Source organism: Carcharodon carcharias, chromosome 8, assembly GCF_017639515.1.
Source record: "Carcharodon carcharias isolate sCarCar2 chromosome 8, sCarCar2.pri, whole genome shotgun sequence".
Taxonomy (NCBI): domain Eukaryota; kingdom Metazoa; phylum Chordata; class Chondrichthyes; order Lamniformes; family Lamnidae; genus Carcharodon; species Carcharodon carcharias.
In genome coordinates, this window is record NC_054474.1 from 140,841,491 (window position 1) to 140,864,161 (window position 22,671).

The 22,671-nt window shown below is 41.5% G+C and overlaps 1 protein-coding gene across 2 annotated transcripts in view; it reads right to left on the minus strand.

The window, feature by feature from the left end:
- Nucleotides 1–22,671, minus strand: part of LOC121280849 (protein Niban 2-like) — a 203,873-nt gene that overhangs the window by 99,463 nt on the left and 81,739 nt on the right. For both annotated transcript variants that reach the window (XM_041193136.1, XM_041193137.1), the window contains one exon: nucleotides 3,097–3,225. In XM_041193136.1, the coding sequence (XP_041049070.1) occupies nucleotides 3,097–3,225 (129 nt within the window). The remainder of the gene's footprint in view (nucleotides 1–3,096; nucleotides 3,226–22,671) is intronic.

Genomic DNA, 22,671 nt, shown 5'->3' on the forward strand with positions numbered 1-22,671 from the left:
TATCCAGGTATTTTTATTTTCGTTTTGGATTTCCAGCATCCGCAGTTTTTTGCTTTGATCTTTTTTGCTTTTATCAATGAACTGCAGACTGCTCAACAGAAAACCAGGGACTACTTGGATGGCACATCGAGGGTGAGGCAATGGAGATATATTAATTGGAACAAAAAGAAAGTTAAAATAGATAGAGAAGACAGTGAAAAGCATGAAATTTCCAGCCAAGGAAGAAGCAGCAAGATAGGGGAAGGAAATGGGTAAAACAGGGCTTCCCAAAATGTGGGCTGCACCCCAGGGCACAAGATGAGATTCTGGGGTTGAGAGTTCCAGAGCAGCAGTGGTTACCATGGAGCTCCAACTGAATATTAACAGCTGCAATGCCCCTTTAAATCCTCTTCTTTTTAAATGGTGGGCGTGGCCTAATTGACCAATCTTTGAGGCCTGATTACTGCTCCAAAAAAAAGGCCAGTGAAAAAGGTAGACTTTTAAAAATCCCTGAAGATTAAACACTTTGCCCTGTCACCACACACCCCCGTCTCCCTGCCACCCTCATAGTTCCTCCTGGGGGGAGATGGCAATTTTCAAGCCTTGAAATGGGGTCACAGTGGCAAAAAATTTGGGATGCGCTGAGGCAAAAGGTTCAGGACCTTTGAAATAAGTGTGTTTGAAAGCAGGTTGCATTTTAAAATACATTGTAGGCTGCTGAGGCACAAGAACACCCCAGGTGCAGAAATGTGTTCCGACAAAAGGATTACAACGGAAACATCAGAAGACAGCTCTGGCTGCTCTGAGGGTTGGAAGAATAGTGGAAGTTACATCATAATTTCCAACACCTGCTGTATAAAACGATGTTGGGGGTACAGGCCTAGCAGTCTTGTTACTGGTCTCGTCATCCAGTGTTCAAATCCCACCATGGCAGCTTCACTTACATTGAATACAAGTCTAAGGTGTTGCAATTTATGGCTCGAGCGCTGCTGAAGTAAATCAAAATGCCACGTGATATGCAGTTTGTTAAAAAAAAAATCATGATGGTATTTTGTGATTAACATTCTGAAATTTTTATCTCGCAGGGTCAAGGAAGAGAGAAACAGCAATGGAAAATTCAGCCCTTCGAGCCCGTTTTGCCAAGTGGAAAGGACTCACTGACAACAGCAGAAGCTGCAGAAAATAAATCAATGCTGGTGCATACAATGCTTCAAACAATGCACATGCTGAATTGGAGGTCTGTTGGTTGCCCCCACATCTTTCTGTGCATCAGCAAGATTTTGATTGCACTTGACTTGTGATGTGAAAGATGACTTGTTATAAATCATCAGACCGTCTCTTTATCCCACTATGAAACAAGGGTGGGCAACCAATGGCCCACAAGTGGCCGATCAGCGTTGTGAAACATTTTGTTGACCATTATCCAGGTTACCAGATTCCGCTGGTTTCCATCCACAGGTTTCTTTTCCACCATTATTACTAAAGCGATATGCATGCAAAGCAAGGGCACGTGAAGTAAGGTGCATGCTGATTGCACACAACATTGACTGAGAGAGCTGTGCATGCCCTCTGTGTCCAAAGCACTTCAATCGGCATGCCTGGCGAATACTTATTCATGCGCATGTCCAATTTCAATCTTTTCTCCCAGAGATGAAAGAGGGCCGCATCAGTTGCCTAGGTTACCCATCACTGTGATGGAAACTTTCAAACTCAGGTTCAGGCTGTCTCATATGATGAGTATTTATCAGTTCATGAAACTCAAAAAAAAACTAGTTTGCCAAGGGTGGGGTTCAACTATTTATCCAAGGCAATTAGTCATCTCAAATTATTGCATTTAATATGGGTTCTTTTCAGGAGCATAGACACTCCCAAAAAATTGCCACAGAAGAATCTGTTTAATTTTCCAGACTGTGATATATTTAAATAATGCAGAATGGGCTCCTGTAACATTCACAATAATTAAAGTAAACTCATAGTGCAAAGCTATAAAAAGAATGGGCAATAATGTTCCAACCTTCAACGAAATCATGGTTGACCTACATTCTAATTCCATCTGGCTGCCTTGGTTCCACATCCCTTTATACCCTTGGCTAACAAAAACCTACCATTCTCAGATTTAAATTTATGAATTGAGCTGGCTTCTATTGCATTTCTACGGGAGAGTGTTCCACACTTCTACCAGCCAGCTCTGTCAACCATTCACCCATGAATGGCCAGGCTCAAGGTAATGGCCTGTTGTCCTGCACACATAAGCAAAAAAGGCTTCACTCTATTTACCCTATCAGTTTCTTTCAAAATACCAAAAATCCCAACCAAATCATCCCTTAATTTTTTATGTTTGAGGGAACGCAAGCTTCATTTATGTAATCTAACCCTTGGAGCACTGGTAATATTCTTGTGAATCTATGCTACACTCCCTCCAAGGCCAACATATTCTACAAATACAATAGCTAGAACTGCACATTACTTCAGGTGTGATCTACACAAAGCAAAATCTCTGCCCCTTTATATTCTAGTCCTTTAGGTATAGAGGCTACCATTCTATTAGCCTTTTTGATTATATTTTGTACTTGACTACTACATTTTAGTGATTGATGTACATAGACCCCTAAATATTTTTGGACCTCTGTTGTCCTTAGCTTTTCACCATTTGAAAATATACTTGAATCTATCTTTTTGGTCCAAAATGGGTGGCCTCACACTTGCCCACATTGAAACTCATCTACTAAGATGAAATCCATTTGCCAAGGTTTTACCCACTCAACTAATCAATGCTTCTATGTAATTTTATTCTCCTGTCTACGGTACTGACTATCTTTGTGCCTTAATTTCCTGAGTAAACTCCACAGGAGAGGGACTACAGTATGATAAACATCTAGGACATGGTACAAAAGCCTAATCGATTTTCATCCCTCTATTGTCTACAGCCATATTACAGTTTTGAAAATATGTGTATTCATCAGCATTGACAAATTATTTAAGATGTGCACCGGGTCCAGTCAGAGATTTTTTTAAAAAAACAGAAATTTACATTATGCAATCTTCCCCATTGTATTAATTTAACTGTGGTACACTATATGGCACTCCAGTGCTCTTGTAGGGTGATAAATAACATACCATTTTGCCATCATAAAATGCAACATTGTAGTCATCACGTACAACAAAATATCTGTTCTTCCACTTTCTGTTTACTTCCATGTACTGGTAGAGGTTGCCGGAGAAGATAACTTTATCCTTTAATGGGGCCTATAGGGAATAAAAGATAAAAAGGATGAATTAGTCTTTGTTAATCTGTCAACCACTTTTTTGCTCATCATTAACGAAATGGCTTTGAACAGAACTTGTAGTCAATGGGCAGGATCTTCCCCCCATTGTGCAGGAGCGGGTGGGTTCCTGATCAGCACCCCTGGTTGGGGACGCGCTGCCATTTTACATGGGTGGGCGAATTAAGACCTGCCCAGTCCAGTGTGACATCCGCCAGGAAGTGCCATGTGCTTCCTGTGCAGGCGGGTGGTGGTGGGACTCCCCGAGCCTGGAGCGCGCTCAGATCTCCCTGAGGCAAAGTACTGCCTCAGGGAGATCAGCTCAGGCTTGAAAGTTTGATTAAAGATGAGGGAAAAAAAATTGACATGTCCACTCATGTGCCACTGTCATGAGCTGGGACATGTCAATTTCTTTTATTTAGACAGTTCAGAAAAATTTTAATACCCTCATGAAACCTCATCCCACCTGTAGATGAGTTTTCATGTTTTTTCAGGAGCCCACCTGGGCTCCCTGCCTGCCAGCCAACCTTAAGATTGGATGGGCAGGTCCATTGATTAGTTCAATTACTTTATTAATGGTCTTAAGTGGCTGTTGACAGTTCAGCAAGTGCACAGCATTCGCCAACCTGAAAATGTAAATGACACGGGGTGACTTTGGGTCACCCGCTCAATGTCACTCCATATCATTTTAGGCGATGGCGGGCAGGGGGCTTGCCCAACGATTCTAATGGAACGTACCAAGATTAGTTATGACATGGATCGCAAATTCCACAAAATGCATCACATTCTTTTTTGTAATAGTGGTTTCATTTTCTTGAAACTTATTGACTACATTCAGGACAGGATTGCCCGTACACTCAATTCAAATAGAACCCTGATGATAAAAATAGATGTTAAAGATTGAAAATATTGAACATTTTAGAATTGAAGACTTTGAATATCGTTTTTAAAAACAACTTGACAGTTTGTATCAGACTATTTCTAGTAAATTCAGAACTTAAATTTCACCGTCAGCTCTACAGGGCTGCAGATGGAAAGTTAATAACTATGCTAGCAGAGTATTTACCAAATAGACTGCATGGAAAGATCTGTGCTTAAGGAAGATTAAAAATCTACATCATATAGATACAATATATACATATATATGCCAACCAGTCATTTCCTTCCAAAATCACCATGGTCATTCATTCTAAAGGACACCTGAGAATACCATGAGATTTCATAGCGCACATAGATTTCAGAGCTGCGCCCATGTCAGAAATTTGCAATAAAACACTGCACTTGGACATGAACAGTGGTCATGCATGTGCAAGAATTGCACAAGAGCACAAGACGTTAAAGTTATGTAAATCACCAGGAGGTTGCAGGAGGAGTGGCTCTCAAGCTCTACCAATCCTATTTAGTGGCCAATAGGTCAAGGGATGTAGGGTTCATATCCCTGAGGAAAAATATTGCTCAAAGAACCATGACTATATGTGGCATGATTTTGGCTTCAAATGTATCCAACCTTTGGAAGTTGGTAGAAGCAAATGTTCGGACAATATCATTGGGAAACATATTTAAGGCAGCACTGATCTGTTTAGATCTGGGGTTTGGCAGTGAAAGATGCCCACCACTGTGCACAGTACTGCAATAGCAGGCTTTAGACTTTCACGAGTCAGATGACTAACATCACTTAGCAGGATTACTTGATCCTCGCTAAAAGCAACAGGTCCAAAAGCTCAAAACTTGCTTTGTTCATAAGTATAACTTTACCTCATTTAATTGAAGTAAAATGAAAATTCCTTTTCATTTTGTTTTCAGTGTGGGTTGCAATTATACACCACCACTGTCTGTTGCCCTCCTGTAGGTCTGTGTCATACTCACTGTGTGCGACTTTCTGGTCATACGAAAATTCGTTTAATTTTGACCTGGTACATGTACTTTTATTTTAAAAAGTTCAAAGGCAATTCCTTCCAGAATAAGCTTCAAAAGGCAAAATCACAGTGACCTCAATTTTGGAAAATGCAACATCAAAAATCAAAAAGTAACCTAACCCCATCACAGTTAGGAAGTGAACTTTCAACCTTCAGTACTCACAAATTTCTGGACCCATCATTGTAAAAAATAAAGATGCAGTTCTGTGAACTTGACTTATCGATGATATGTGACTGTGCCTTTGTTTGCTTAGGGCCCAAGCTCTGGAATATCCTTCCTACACCTTGCTACCTCTCTTTCCTCTTTTAAGAGGCTCTTCAAAATCCACCTCTGATCAAGCTTTTGGTTATCTGACCTAATATTTCCTTATGTGGCTTGGTGACATACAATTTTATAATGCTCCTGTGAAGCACCTTGAGATGGTCCATTATGTTAAAGGTGCCAAATAAATAAAGTTGTTGCTGTTCCTTGCAATACAAAGTGGATATTCTGGGTATTTCTGCAGCTGAATTTACAATGCAGTCTTACTGCATTTGCAGTATAACCACTTATTTCCAGATCATTAGCAAAGCCTTTAGTTTTCACTTTCCAAAAGAGAAAGAAAGGTTCCGAATTGTTAAATACAACCCCAGAACATTGGTGAATATCCTGGAGTCATGAGTAATAAAAGGAGAGAATATAACTTAGTCTGCCATCATAAAGTGGTGACCCTATCTATATTCATGGCTATTTGAAAGCTGCTTGTTTAATTTAATTCTTGATTATTTTGTAGATCATGTTCAGCTGTTGGGAATTTTCTGACTTGGCATATATACAATAGAAATCTTTTACTAAAACAGCTCATTACTTTCCAACAATTATTCCCTTGCTCTCATCCCTCTCTCCTGCCCTCCCACACTATTTTCTTCCGAGTTATGTTCTTCAGTGCAGCACAACTTACTTGAGCTCAGTTGTTTTGGGCCACAAACTTCACCACAGCGTCCTTTAATCACGCTTCACATCTGGCTATATAAAGATGCTCAAACAAGCTAATCCCAATAGTTTCTCCTCCTCTTCTCATCCACCACCCCCAAAAAGAATGAAAGGGCCATCTTGCTACCATTCAACATTCTATTGAATAACCCCACCCAAAAATCATGCAATGAAATTAGCTCATAGACAGGAAGACAAGCACTTGTTTAAAAATAATCTTCCTTGTTGGGCATTAATCCATTTCCCAGCTCATGCCAACAAATCATCCTCTTGCTTTCCAAAGTTCTGATGGTTCTGCATTTCCCAAATCTACAGCTGTGGTCTTGTGCCTGCACAAAACTGCAAACTTGGATGAGCCATAATTATTGTCATGCTCCTATTTTAGAAAGAGTTCCTGTGGTGTGGTACTAATGAGTCAAACAGTTAAACTGCTCAGTCAGATTGAGGCCAAAACTAAATATCCCCAGTTGCCCATTGAGAATACCTTAGTTCCTTGAAAATAATTTCAGTCTGTCTTGAGGAGCAACATCTTGAGGGGGCTCAAAGACAACTACAAATAGTGGGCCACATGCAACCCGAACCCCAGCAATCCAACCCCAAATTTTGGTTCGTTTATACTCATTTCTTTATCATTAACTGGTCTATACCATTAAGGAACTAGGTCATATTTAATTTTACCAAAGATTGTTGCTTTTCAGAATTTCATTTTTAAGAGATATACCAGTAAATGCTACACTAAGCTACCAAATAGTCAGACGTGGCTTCTCTGCCAGTCCTGTAGTCTGTACAGAGTTTGCTGATACCAGGCAATGATACCACAGCAACTGGCCACGTCACTCTTGGAACTGTGGGAAAAAATTTCCCCCTGCTGGAGGGGGGCGTGGAGAAAGGAGGAGTGCGGGAACGGGCAGGCGTGCCTCCAATTGGGGGCACGCTGCCATTTTACATGGGCGGGCCAATTAAGGCCCGCTATGCGCTTCCTGTACGGGTGGGTGGTGGTGGAGCGGGGGGGGGGGGGGGGGGGGGTGGAATTCCCTCTGAACAGATCAATGCTGCCTTAAATATGTTTCCCAATGATATTGTCCAAACATTTGCATCTACCAACTTCCAAAGGTTGGATACATTTGAAGCCAAAATCATGCCACATATAGTTATGGTTCTTTGAGCAATATTTTTCCTCAGGGATATGAACCCTACATCCCTAGTGTAATCAGCTGGGAGTGTGCTCTTTCGCGCATGTGCAAGAGAGAGCGCACTCATCTCCCTGAGGCTAAGTGTTGTCTCAGGGAGATTGGCACCAAATTTAAAAAAGTGGTAAAGGTGCAAAAACAATTTCCCTGACATGTCGCCTTATGTGACACTATCACGTGAGTTGGGACATGTCCATCACTTTAAATCATACATTTATTAAATTTTTATAACCCCTCACGAAACCTCATCCCACCTGTGGATGAGGTTTCATGCTTTTTCTGAAGGCTGCCAGGACTCGCTGCCTGCCCCGCCAACCCCAAGATTGGACGGGCAGGTCCATTAATGAGATTAATAACTTTGTCAATGACCTCACTAGGACGTTGACAGGTGTGCAGCTGATTTGGCTGCGCCCCCGCCGACCTGAAAATAGAAATGACATGGGGTGACGTCAGGAGTTCCTCCCGATGTCATCCTGCGTCATTTTACGCATTGGTGATTGGGGTCCGTCCACCTGCCCTAATGATCCTGTCCTATGGAGAGGGAACAATGGAACAAGGTTCCTACTTCTAATTAGCCACTGATTTTTATTGAGAATGCACATTCAAGGACAATTTTCTGTTTATTTGTTCATGGGATATGGCTGGCAAGGTGTGCATTTATTACCAATCTCCATTTGCCCTAAACAAGGTAGTGGTGAGCCACCTTCTTGAAGCGCTGCAGTTCATGTGGTGAAGGTACACCCACAGTGCTCTTTGGTAAAGAATTCCAGGATGTTGGCCCAGCAATAACAGAGGAAGGGTGACATAGCTCAAAGATTGAGAGAGAGACTCAGAGGGGAACTCGCAGGTGATGGTGTTCCCATGTGTCTGTTGCCCTTGTTCTTCCAGGCAGTAGAGGCCATGGGCTTGGAAAGTGTTGACACAAGAGTCTTGGACAGTTGCTACAGTGTATTTTGTAGATGGCACACTTTGTTGCCACTGTGCTGGTGGTGGAGGGAGTGAATGTTTAGTGTGACAGATAGGGTGCTAATAAAGCACCCTCCGGTGGGGACCCACATCAACTTCACTGGTGATTAAATAGCCTATCCGCATTCACTGTGGAGCCTTACAGATTAACATGGGTCACTTTGGCAATGTATTTGAGAACTCAATCCATGGACAAGTAAGCAATGCCGACACAAGGAGAAGAAATGAAACTGTGTGGAAAAAGTTGACAGACCACAGTTACATCCAAAATTAAGCTTCAGGAGTCAAGATTCAATCATGTGTTCCAACTGCTCAAGTGTTTATCGAGTGTGGGGGAATTTATCTAGAATAAAAAGAATAGTCATGAGGTCAGAGCACAAAAGCACGATTGAAAAAAAATTTGTGTCCGAGGTTACATGCCTGCAGCATTATTAGTTAAGCCAATATAAGTTCAAAGGATTGGCACTGTTCTTTATAGAACTGTCATTAGCAACCACCCACTCCAAGGCACTGAATATCCATTGATAGCTTTTTTAAAAAAACCACAACAGCCCTAGGGCAATCAAATGTATGAAAAAGGCAGAGGAGGACATATTTAAATTAGGAGACATCGGAATCTTCCAGAACACAATGTTAATCTAAAAGGCTGGATGTGTTAAAGAAATTTTGGCAACTTCCAGGCTCAACATGGTGAGCAACACTAGAGATGCGAAGTAGATACAATCCCAGGTCCACATCTGACTTTGGCCTGACTGGAGGGAGAATAATACAATAATTGGGCTCCATGTGAGAACTGGATAAAAAGGGAAGAAAATAGACAATTTTCTTGATCCTGATATTAACTAGCACTTCCCTACTGAAAACTGCACATAAGGGGAAATTATGTCTTAGTAACAGATCAGACATGGTGAAGATACTCCCCATGACCAAACAGCTCCATGATTTTCCTGTCCATGTGGAAAAAAAAACTACTTGAAAGAAGGGTCCATGGGAAGCCCTCAAATGTGCATCTGAGGGAACAATGGAAAAGCAAGTTGATTTCTCCCCTGCTTCCCATCATGTTTACTTCAGGCCTCAGGTCATTCTTCAACCCAAGGAAGGAGACAGGGAAATAGCTGCCACATCACCTAATTCCCATCTGTAAAACAAAGTGTAAAGTCTACTCTATGCAGTGGAAAAGCAATTTCAGTAACATGGTTTCCAAATCAACAGTTCTTAGAAAAAGTCTTGCTTTTGGCCACATTACAGAGCCCAATACAACAATGCTGTAGATTTCAGGCAAACCTTCAGGTTTGACAGAGAGATTGCTGGTTGGAGAATATGCAAGGGGAGAGGGAGAAAAGCCATTGGAATACTTGGAAACAGAATCTCAAGTTTCTGTATTGCACATAAGGTTTAAATCTTACAATATCTGGAATTAGTTCAGTGTACCTACAGAAATTTTTGGAGGTGAGGGTGGTCAGGGTAGGGGTGAGCAAACCTTGCTGCCCATTTTAGGTAGACTGACATTCAGGAAAAAGACTTGGTCTCTACTCAAGTTACAGGTCCAAAACCAGAGCTCAACGTAGGATCTTGACACCCCCAAGGCAAGCCAATGTTTCAAACAGCACCATATTTGGAAGCTGTGTAACATTTGGCCAGTTTCTATTTAATATTTTCCACTGAACTGATTGCAGAACATTAGGGTTTTCAGGCTTGAACAGTCCCTTTGTGGTCTGGAAGAAACTCAATGCAGAATACAATGGGCTGGTTCAGTATTGAATCCTTCTTTGCTCAAATTTCAAAGAATATCAAATCATGAGGGCCTCCAGCTTTTCATACCATAGTTGCCAGACAAGAGTACATCTTTAATTCTAAAAGAACACCAGAATGGATGCTCAAGCTTAGTCAACCAAAATGGAAAACTACTTAAATACAAGGACAATTATTCTTGGGTCTTCTTCCCAAATGCATACCTCTCCACCTAGTTTCTATGTATACTGTAATTTGGATCTTTAAAATGAATCTACTTCAGTATGCAATAGATCACACTGCTAAAGATGAACATTTCAGCTGCAGCGTGTTTCATTAATTTCTGGTGTCATGCTTGGATTGGAACATTGCTGTAGGAGTTCCTCAGGGTGGTGTCCTATGCCCAACCACCTTCAGCTGCTCTATCAATGACTTTCCCTTCAACATAAGGTCAGAAGTGGGGATGAGTGCTGATGATTGCACAATCATTCGCAACTCCTCAGATACTGAAGCAGTCCCTATCCATATGCAGCAAGACCTAGACAACGTTCAGGATTGGGCTGATAAGTGGTAGGTAACATACACCCCATACAAGTGTCAGGCAATGTCAATCTCCAAGAGAAAAGAATCTAACCATCTCCCCTTGACATTCAAGGGCATTACCAGCTCTGAATCTCCCACTAACAACATCCTGGGGTTGACCAGAAACTGAACTGGACCAGCCACATAAATACTGTGGCTACAAGAGCAGGTCAAAGGCTTGAAATTCTGCAGACAGTAACTCACCTCCTGACTTCCCAAAGCCTATCCTCCATCTCCAAGGCACAAGTCAGGAGTGTGATGGAATACTCCCCACTTGCCTGGATGAGTGCAGCTCCAACAAAACAAGAAGCTTGACACCGTCCAGGACAAATTAGCCCACTTGATTGGCATCCCCACCCATCAATTTAAACAGTCTCTTCTGCCATCAGAAGCAGCAACAGTTTGCATTTCAATAGTGCCTTTAAAGTAAAGCATCCCAAGGGCTTCACAGGAAGTTAAACAAAATTTGTCACTGAGCCAAATAATGAGGTTAGGACAGGTGACCAAAAACTTGATCAAAGACACAGGCTATAAGGAGCATCTCAAGAGAGGAGACTGCAGATATAGGGAAGGGATTTCAGGCCTAGACTGGTGAAGGTGCCATTGTCAATGAGTGAATTAAAATTGGGGTTGTAGAGGCAAGAATTGGAGGAGTGCAAGACATTCAAAGGCTTGTAAGGTTCGAGGAAATTGGGATGCACAAGGCCAAGGAAGTCTTCAAAAACAAGAATGAGAATTCTGAAATTGAGGTGTTGCCAGACCAAGAGTCAATGTAGTTCAGCACCCTTTCACACAGTTCACAGCATGGGTTAAGGTCTTACCACATCATGAGGTTCACCTGATAGCAAGAGCAGATTCAGGGGGAGAAATTTGTTCATGTAGTGTCTTGCCATTTCTAGCACCTCTAAAACAGACTTATGCTCATCACTGAAAAATGCCCTGTGGGACATGTAGGCAGCAGCCCATGATGCTGTCTGCCTTACTAAATCGGGGTAATTCTGTGTAGTGCTGTTAGACACAGCAAGAGGTGCTACATGAATGAATTTCTCCCCTAATGTCTTACATAAATTCAAACTAAGATTAATCCATACCCCCCCCCCCAAAAAAAAGCACAAACTTTAGTGACCCTTCACTAAGGGGCAACCACTTAGAACTCAGATGAAGAGAAATTTCTTCACTCAGTTGTGAACCTTTAGAATTCCCTACCCAAGACCACTGTGGATGCTCAATCATTAAGTATAGACAATACAGCAGTCTAGTGTTTTCTGAGTACTAAGGAAATTATGGGATAAGGGTTACGGCGTTTGAAGCTGGGGTTGAGGTAGAAAATCTTGTTCAATGGCAGAACAGGCTTGAGTGGCCAAATGGTGTACTCCAACTCCTATTTATGTTCAATCAAACCAGTCAAACGCTACACTGTCATTTTTAATCTAGGCACATACAGGATGAGAATGACAATTATGGCACTTTCAGAAACAACCTTGCATTCCATATCTAAAGCTCCTATTAATAAGGCACTTGTGCAATAGTGCTCATTATGTTATGTTGGGAACCTGAAAATGGGGAAAGTGCCTCTATGGGATTCAGTGCATAACATGTGAAAACAATTAAATCAAAATCTTATTTCCAAATACCCATTTTTGAAGTTTCACACATTTACACATTGAAGGATTCTACTCATTTAATCCTTTGTCTTTTCTGAAGAGGCTTCATGATCAGTCGAGATAAAAAGGCACTGATCTGAAACAGGAACCTACCCTCCTCTCCACCAATCCTGCCTCATCTGCCTGTTTCCAATATGCTCCATTTTTATTTCAGATATGGAGCATCCATTGTATTTAGCTTTGTGACACAAACTGATGAATCATCAAGGCTTTAGCCGCTCTGGCCGTAACTTTATACAGGGCAAAGCTAAAGCAAGTTGATAGTAATACTAAGCTTTCACTGTAGTCTTAAAAGAAAGCATCCTATTACCTTCCAAACTCTCAAGATGAAGAACACAATTTGTTTAAAAGTGCAACTTAAATACAAAGTGGTGAAGGAAGCATTTATAAGGCTATATTGAGTCTGATGTGAAGCAGAGCAAGACATCCCACAGAGGACAATTATGCTGTGTCAAACTGAAGCATTGAGAGTATAAATCCAGTTCAATGTCTTAACTGGTGCATGTTATGATCAGGGAACATGTTGTCACTTTGAGAATCCTTCCTAAGCTTCATCTGTCCAGAGATTAGGGACTCTCTGGTTCCTGCTCTCAACATATATATTTTCAGCTTTTGGGATACACTGTGCATGCATGGATCCAGGCATGTGCAAGGCAGGAGACTTCAAGTTTCAGCCAGGCTGGAGCCAATCAAGGTAAACAGGCTTCAACCCTGGCAGAACTCCAAGTGCATCTCAGACTTATAGCTTTAGTTTAAATTACCTGAAGCCTTGCCAATTGAGGACTACTTCAGTTTTATCCATTTGGAATCAATGGCCAACACCAGTATTGAAATACATAGGGGGACACAATGAGGACATTTATACAAGTAACCTGGATTGTATGATGGCCATCATTTTAGTCTTGGGTCACCCACATCCTTCACTCAACAGGAAGCTGAAATCTATTGATTTCTATTTATTACTTTGGAAAATCAATATTAGTGGATGCAGTGCTGCCTAAATATAGAATGAAATTTTAAATATGAAACAAAATATTAGGAGTCTTAAACAGTCTAAGCTGTGAATAACTTGCCAAGACTCAAATAGTGTCAGAGATACCAGAGATCCTATCACCAGCAGTTTGCTGGTCTGATCAGATAAATACCTACATACCACATTAAGCCGAGCCTGTAGTTAGCCACCTTAAGTGAGATATCCAAAGACCTTCAACAAACTGATATCAAGAGATCGGACAAACTATTAACCAGAGTATATTTGGCTGTAAGCTTGTGCACTGAAAAAACACTGACACAATGGCACTGAAACTTACTTTATTCAAACAGAATCACCGAACAGAGGAAAATTAGACTCGACACAGGAAAACAATTTGATTAATTTTCAGACCGAAACACTTGAAGAGTAAACGTTTATTTCATATACCGCAGCTGTTGGAAACTCAGCTTCAAAAATTGTAATCTCCCTGCTCATTAGATTGGCACATGTATCAATTACCTTTGTTCCTGCCATCTGACATAACTCTAATGAGGCAACAAAGTGGTAACTGGTAATTTGGAACAACCAGGAGGGGGGGGAAAATACACCTCAACATTGCAGTCTGATCCAATTGAAACCATTTCAATAATGGTTCTTGCATGATTCAGGGAGATTTCATAAATAACACCTCCTGATCAATTAGATACCAGACGTAATATTCCAACAGGTAATGAAATGAAAGCTAAATTACAGGGTTATGACACAGACATGGAGCCAGAACAAAATAGGTAGGCATCAAAGTTATAAATGAGTGAGAACCAGAATTTAACTTCAAGTTCAATCCAATATTATTTTTGTAGTCAATGGAGCCACATGAAAGGTGAACACATGGAGGAGGAGGATTGGAAGAAAAGGAAATGCAAGGTGGGTTCAAGCTTAGCTACAACTTGCCTGACTGGTGGTGCAGTGTCTATCAGATTCTAGTGGAGATAATGGTATTCTGATACTTAATAAGGCCTCAATCTTTCTAACTTGTCGTTGATTCAGGCCTCAGCTCTACATTTCATAAGAGAGAAAACTAAAAATAAAACAAATGCTGAAACAAACAAACAGAAAGATCAGACATCTCTAAAGGAAAAAAGGCAGAAACAATTAGGTCAAACTTTTGCCAGAGCTGGAAATATAATGAAGCAGCAGCACTTTAGGGTTTCTCTTTTGGTAGGGGTGGGGGGAGGGAGAGGCGGTGGTGGTGCAGTAGTTTAAAAAAATTCTTGTGCAAGGGGAGGAGAAACAACAGATACCCCAACCAGAAAAAAAGGAGTTCATCACAGGCTGAAAGAATGAATATGCATTTAAAAGCACCTTTGAACTCAGGATGTTCCAACTTTAAGTAAAGGAAACATGGCAGCCAATACACCCACAGCAGGTTTCCACAAACAGCAATAAAAAAAATTAGTCCCATCATTAATTTTATAACGTTGAGGAATCAACATTGACTAGGATATCAGAAGAATTTCCTTGCTCTCTTGCAAATAATGCATGGGATCTTTTCTGTCAACTTGAGAAGTTGAATGGGGCGTTGGTTAAAATTTCATCCAAAAAAGGCATCTTAAGCGCAGCACTTTTCAATCTCACAGGATGTGGGCTTTACTGGCTGGGCCAGCATTTATTGCCCATCCCTAGTTGCCCTTGAGAAGGTGGTGGTGAGCTGCCTTCTTGAACCGCTGCAGTCCATGTGGCGTAGGTGCACTCAGTACCGTTAGGAAGGGAGTTCCAGGATTTTGACTCAGCAACAGTAAAAGAGCAGTGATATATTTCCAATTCAGGATTGTGTGGGGCTTGGAGGGGAACTTCCAGATGGTGGTGCTCCCATGCAACAGTTGCCCTTAGCCTTCTAGATGGATGAGGTCACAGGCTTGGAAGGAACCTTGGCAATTTGCTGCAGTGCACCTTGTAGATGATACATACTGCTGCCGCTGTGCCTTGGTGATGGAGGGGGTGAATTTAACCTTGTGGGTAGGATGTCAATTAATTGGGCTGCTTTGTCCTGGATGGTATCAAGTTCAAGTGTTGTTGGAGCTGCACTCATCCAGGCAAGTGGAGAGTATTACATCACAATCCTGACTTGTGCCTTGTAGATGGTGGACAGGCTTTGGGGAGTCAGGTGGTGAGTTACTCACTGCAGGACTCCAAGCCTCCGATCTGCTCTTGGAGCCACAATATTTATATGGCTGGTCCAGTTCCGTTTCTGGTCCATGATAACCGCAGGAATGTTGATAATAGGGGATTCAGCAATGGTAATTCCATTGGAGATCTTGTTGGAGATGGTCATTGCCTAGCACTTGCTTGGAACAAATTTTGTTTGTCACTTATCAGCCTAAGCCTGAATATCGTCCAGGTGATGCCGCACATGAAGACGAACTGCTTCAGTATCTGAGGAGTTACAGATGGTGCTGAAAATTGTGCAATCTGCGAACATCCCCACTTCTGACCTTACGATGAGGCAAGGTCATTGATGAAGCGGCTGAAGATGGTTGGGCTATGGACATTACCCTGAGGAATTCCTGCAAAGTCCCAGGACTGAGAATGACTGACCAACAAGCAGCATCTTCCTTTGTGCTAGGTATGGCTAACTAGTGGAGAGTTTCCCCAGATTCCCTTCGACTCCACTTTTGCTAGGGCTCCCAGATGCTACACAGTCAAATGCTGCCATGATATCAAGGGCACTCACTCTCATTTCACAGCTTGAGTTCAGCTCTTTTGTCCATGTAAAGGCTATGATGAGGTCAGGAGCCAAGTGGCCCTGGTAGAACCCAAACAGTCTCAGTGAACAGGTTATTGCTGCGTAAGTGCCACTCGATAGGACTGTCAACAACACCTTTCATCAATTTGCTGATGATCGAGAGGGAGGTAATTAGTTAGGTTGGATTTGTTCTGCTTTTTGTGGACAAGACATGCCTGGGCAATTTTCCATATTGTCAGGTGGATGCCAGTGTTGAAACTGTACTGGACCGGCTTGGCACAGCTAGTTCTGGAGCTAACAGTCTTCAGTAGTGTTGCCAGCATGTTGTCAGGGCCCATAGCCTTTGCAGGATCCACTGTTTTCAGCCATTCCTTAATGTCACATGGAATGAATCAAATTGGCTGCAAGCATACCCACGGTGTTGTTAGGGAGTGCCAGGATTTTGATCCAATGACTGAAAGAATTCCAATATGGTTCCAAGTCAGAATGGTGAGTGACTTGGAGAAATTGCAGGCGGTGGTGCTCCCATGTGTCTGCTGCCCTCGTCCGTCTAGGTGGTAGAGACAGTGGGTTTGGAAGGTGTTGAAGGTGGCTTGGTGAGTTTCTGCAGTGCATCTTGCAGATAGTACACACGGCTGCCACTGTGCAGTGGTGGTCGTGAATTGGGTGCTGATCTGCACTGCACTGAAGTGCCACTCTTGGTTATGGGGTCAAGACTAGGGAGTAGGAAAGACCTGAAAAATGCTTCATAGAAAAGCACACAATAGGTGCAACAAAAGATCAGTTCAGCAAAGCAAAGAATGTGCAAGATTGTGAAAAATCTGGGAAAGGTCCACACAGGGAAAGATAAATGGGTGAAGGGGAGAAGCTGGCAGATGCAGGAGTTCTGAACAGCAAATAGACTTCCAAAAACACAGAAGGTTCACTAGTACTGGAGAGAAAAACACGTCAGAATCATAAGTGCTGACACTCACCAGAAGCATTTTCTGACAAACACTCACACCAAACTGCTAAGCAGACACTTCTCTTCCTTCCCACCAGCACTGTCTGCTCAAGGGAAAAGGATGGTTATAGCTAACATCTGAAATTAATCTCATCTTTAGGTCAGCAGGTTGCAGAGCATTGAGGGAAGAAAAGACAAGCAGATTGGTTTCTGAAGCTTACACTGACTATTGTTAAAACTAGAGCAAGCCAAAAATGGAGGGGCCAAAGTGGGTATGTGAGAGGCTGTGAAAGTGGCAGGTCACAGGGAGGCAAGGACACAGTTGCAACGAGACAAGAAATATCAGCAAAATCATCACTTAATCTATGTTTGGGCTTTTCCAAGTGAGCCGAGAACTCAGTATAGTATATGTGACTTATTGCTTTGTGCAGGAGGGTGTGGGCACGGGATATTGGAAGAGATTATAGACCTGGTGTTATGTCCACTACAGTTAACCAACCATGTGCCAGGTAAGAGCAGCTGTAATTTGGCAGAATGGCAGAAGGAGAAGAATACCCAAAAAGGGAAGGAGGGGAAAAATGTGCTTGATGGGGCATCACGTTATAAATGGTGAAAACAGCAACATGTGTAAAATAGGGTAGATGAGGATATTCAGGGCCTTGTTATTTTTAATGAGAGTAGAGACAAACAGAACAGAGGCATGCAAAATGGAATAGGATCAACCACAGATTACTGCCCATGTGACCTTGTGGATCACCCCGAGTCTATACTCTTCTCAAAAGATGCTGTCACTTGAGCAACAGAATTGAGCACCAAAAGTTATAGTGGACATTCAGCACACCAGGTGGTCAGTTGACACATTGTGTCAGTGGTTGTTTTTCCAGAGCTTTTAAATCTACATTTCCAGCTATGGTCATGTAACAGTCAATATTCAAGTCTTTATTCTAGCTCCATACTGATTCAATTTATACTGGGTTATTCAAGTGAGGCAATTTGCTATACCAAACTACATTCTACCATTTAATTGAAGTAAAAAGTTTCTTGCATCAATCATCCTGAAATTCAACTGCACAATTTTACAGAATAGTTAAAATTCTAAATCAACCCTCCTCTCCCCATGTAGAGAACAACAGCCACAGTGTTAATCCTATAGATAAACTAATGTGGACCAGAACTGCATATGAAACATATTCCAGTTACTTGAGGTAATGAGCAAATATATACCCAACCAGAATTTTTCTTCTCCTGGCGAGATGGTGAACATCTAAGTTTATAGGAAGAACCTGATCAAATACTTGCTGAAAGATGGCAACCATTCTTCTCAAATTACCTAAAAATGTTATTGGACTACCACCAATACCAACACAGGACAATACTGTTCAGCCGAGAAAATTGAGTCAGTTAGGATACACCTTTTACACAATGACCTGAACAGAGAAACAACCAACTCATCATGGCCACAAATGCCCATAAGATCCTCTTCAAACAAAGACAACTGCATCTAGCCATTGAGGTTGCAATACATGCTGTTGTGCACCACACATCCAGAGAAAACACCAAACTGAGTGCCAGTCATGATTAGGACATTATAACAGGGTGTCAAGTAAACACACAGATATAAGCAAATTATGCAAGCCTCCTTCATAGTGGAAGGAACATGGCATTCAATAGCTTTAACCAATTATTTGGTTTTATAGGCTAGTCAGAGAATTGTGATGTGAACATTCATATCAATATTGATCCAGCTTTGCTACTTGCTGACTAATGGATTTATCTTCCAGCCTCAAAATGGGAGCAAAATCAAATGGTTCCACACAACAAAATGCAGTTTACAGAGAGTTAAAAATACTGTTTGCCAGGTTCAGCTTTTAATGCTGTTTGTTTGCCTACTAGCACACCCTTTTATCAGATGGATTAGTGCTTTGAAGGCAAATAGTTATCAACACTTCATAAAAGGGAGTCAGTGGCAACTGATCTCATTTGGTAAAGGATGGGCTCAGTTCCTCGAACAGCTTGGTACAATATAATGAATCTTCTTCCAGAGGATATCACTCTCTGCTCTAGCAGCTGCCAGTACTAAATAACATGAATAAATAAGGAACTGTTTTGTAGAAAATATTTCTACATTATCTTCTACACCTGATCAAAATACCATAAAATCCACACAAACATTAATCTACTTTCAAACCAAAAACACTGGGAGCATTCGATCGGAATTAAGGCATTAGCCCAGCATGACAGCTGTTAAAACACAGTAGCATTTCAAATGCTAGAAACATTCTACAACCACCACTGCAAAGAGATCGACTCATAACTCACCACAAGTCAGTGGGATCTTGCTGTGCATAAAATGGCTGCTGCTATTGCTCACAAAATAGTTAATAAATCACTGCAATTCAAAATAATTTATGGACACTGATGCAATAAGACACAGTTTAAATACAAGGCCATCTTTGTTTTATACTGCCTGGCAACAGTCTCAAAAGTAGAAGCTAGTTCAGTGTTGAAACTGCTATAATCACTTCAAAGTTTAAATGCTTTGCCATCTCTAACAAGTCCGTGGTCAGAGTGGTGTTTCTACGATTACAAGGGGAGAGCCACCAACCAGCCAATTTGGTCAGTCAAAAGAAAATTTTGTTGTAATTAACTAAAAGTTCTGCAAAATTACATCGCAAAATTGAGAGACTAAAGTGTGCTGGATGGAGCAACCTTCTGTTCAGTGGCACATATAAATTATTAGCCCCAGAGCACACTGACACATCCGTCAAGGAAGACATTCAAACTACCACGTACACATTTGTTTTAAAAAAAACAGTACAAGCCCAGTATAGAATAGACCTTGATGCACTTCACCTCTTGGGACAAAGTACTTGAGAGTTCATGAGCAGAAAGGGAATGATAAGTCTTTCCCACTTCCTTGCTCAGGATATAAACTCACTCAATTATGTTTGGGGGTCCTGAACCAGAGTTTATTCGAACAAGGAATTGCAGTACAAAGTGGCACAAATTTATACTCTAGGGGATTGTATTGGCAACTTGGAATTTTATTGATATTCAGTGATTACCAGAAGGGTAACCAAAAGCACTTTGCATATTTCTGAAGGAAACTGGCTTAAAACTATAGCATGCATGCCCTTTTTAAAACTAGTGTTCTGGTCATTAATTCCCTTTCATCAACTGATTATTTTGAAAGTGTGGGAAATATGAGCAATATACATTGTTGTGTGCAAAAGGTTTTCTGAAACTGGCATTGCTTTCAACTGGATGACAGTCTAGGCCTATTGTCACTGAAGTAATATCAATGCCCAAAAAGCTGTTTACTTGCTTGAATACAGTTCACCGTTCCTTGTTTTAAAAAAAAACACCCTACTGGTTGAATCAATGAATAGCAGCATGTTTGCTTTTTAATTTATTTATTTTAAAATGACTAATTGTGACTGAGAATATAGACGACAATTTATGTAGTACTTTATCATCATAACTGGGTATTTGTTCACAAACATCTGTGAACAGCATGACAACAAAACAAAAGTCTGCTAGCTCATCTAATCCTCCAATTGCTTATGCATGACATAATCAACAAATCTCATGTAGCGTCAAGTAAACAATGGAAAGTTCCAGAACTAGCTTGTATTCTAATACTGCTGAATCTTTGACAATTAAAGGCAAAACTACTGCAGTTGGTAAGTGATACTTAAAAAGGTCATTATTTTCTCTTCCAGCTGGATCAGAAACATGGGTTTAGTCCAAAAGTAACCAAGGTGGCAGGATCCGGCCAACCATGAGCTCTGTCCAAGGAAACAAATTTCAATAAGCTTTGTGCAAAAGTATGATTTTGAGGAGAGAAGCAACAGCAGGTATAAAAGGAGAGGGAAACAGCACCCAAATAGAAAGAGAGAGCGCCATTAAAATCATCAGTTTACATGGGGACAAAGAACGGGAGTTGGGTGGTCAGCAGTTTAGTAGTCAATATAAAAGTGCACCTCACTGATGGGTAGGATGAGACCCAGGCAGTGCTGTTATGTATGCTGGCAATCAGATACTTAGCCCCAAAGCAACTACATGCACAAAACAAGCCCCACTTGGCTGTGTAAATTCAACAGAATCCCATAGGCTTTTTTTGGGGTTGGAGGAGAGCAGGGTGGGTGGGGGTAATATGTGGCACAGCATCTTTGTGACTTGCACAATTTAATCTGAAAGAATAATCTGCTCTGAAAGTCTGCTCCACCATTAGTAAGCATTGGGAACATGAACCTTGCCCTGGCTGATGCTGGAAAATATGCCCCGATTGCCACTCAGTGCCTCCCTTTGCTGGCAAGATGCAAAGCAGGAACTTGCTGGGCAAACCTACACTTCACCAAATCGATGGAACATGGCATGTGGTCTAAATGGGGAACAGTGAGCAGGAAAAGCAGGGGGGAGGAAAAACTGATCTCTCCTTAAAACAGAATCTATTTTATAGGATGGAGAATAAATAAAAGCTACCCCATTCTGTTGCTTCACCAAATGTAAATAAATATCAAAAAAAGTCAAACAGAATGAAGTTCAGTTGTTTTTCACTGTTTGATGGCGGCTTTAGATATCAATCTTTGAAAAGAAACATAATAGGCTAAGGCAGGCCAAGTGTGAACAATGGGAAAACAGTTATTCAATGGGAAGCTCCACAAATAACCTGAGTGCCACAGTTCCAAACAAAAATCACCTCAGCGCTTGAACTGAACTAATAACTTCCACCCTTCAGAAAAGGCCTTGACCTGTTCCTTTTCTCATTCATCATCAAGCTATGTTTATTCTATGGTTGGGACTTTGAGAGAAGGGGAAAAGAAATAGAACCGCCCATGTCACACATCAGCTCATATGAGTGTGTGGAGTGACAAAAATTTGTGATGTCATTGAGAGGCCTCCAAAATAAAAATTGATTGCCTCAGAAGCAAGGAAGCAGATACTTTCAATTATCTGAGTATTAACAGCCTAATTTGTTTTTTCAGGGGATCTCTTGTTACTGCTGCTGCTGCCTTTGGGAAACCAGTGCACTCGCTTGGATTCAGTGACTGCTTCATGGACCTTAACCTTTTCAGTGCCGGATAACTTTGGCAGTTTGCACAGTTGCTTTTAAAATTTAATAGCAGCTTATCTTCATTTCCAGACGGCAAACACCGACAAGCAAAACATGCCACAGAAACAAAGAGGCCTTAGGGTCTTAAAAAGAAAGACATTCCTGGGGCCAGATGGAGGTGGTGAATTTTTGTCCCATGCAGATTGCCTTGTACATGTGGCAAGCCAAAAGGTGAATTTTCCAAGAAAATGGCTGGGATACCGGTTCTTTCACTCCTTTTCACAAAGCACATTGGGATGGCCCCCGGTCACGAAAGACACCATATAAATGCAAGTCTTTCTTTTTATGCACTTCTGGACAATTGCAATGCTTTTTAAAATAGGCATGATTCACACCAGGAGTCATATGCAGCAACAATTCTACTGAAACTGCATCTATCCCTCAATGAGGTAACAGGGCAAATGAAACTTATCTGTGACCTTGCTCTCTCTCTCCCCCTTTCCTCCATGTCCCTCCTTCCCATGTAGTCCTCAGAAGGATGTAGATCATTGGCCTGCTATCACTAAGATGGTTTGGAACCCAGGAAAGTACTCCTCATACTACATATACATTGAAAGACACTTCAGCAGTGCAAAAGAGCTGGTTGTTCAGAAAAATAGAGCGAGAAAGTATCAGGGGCTTTTTGGGTGAGA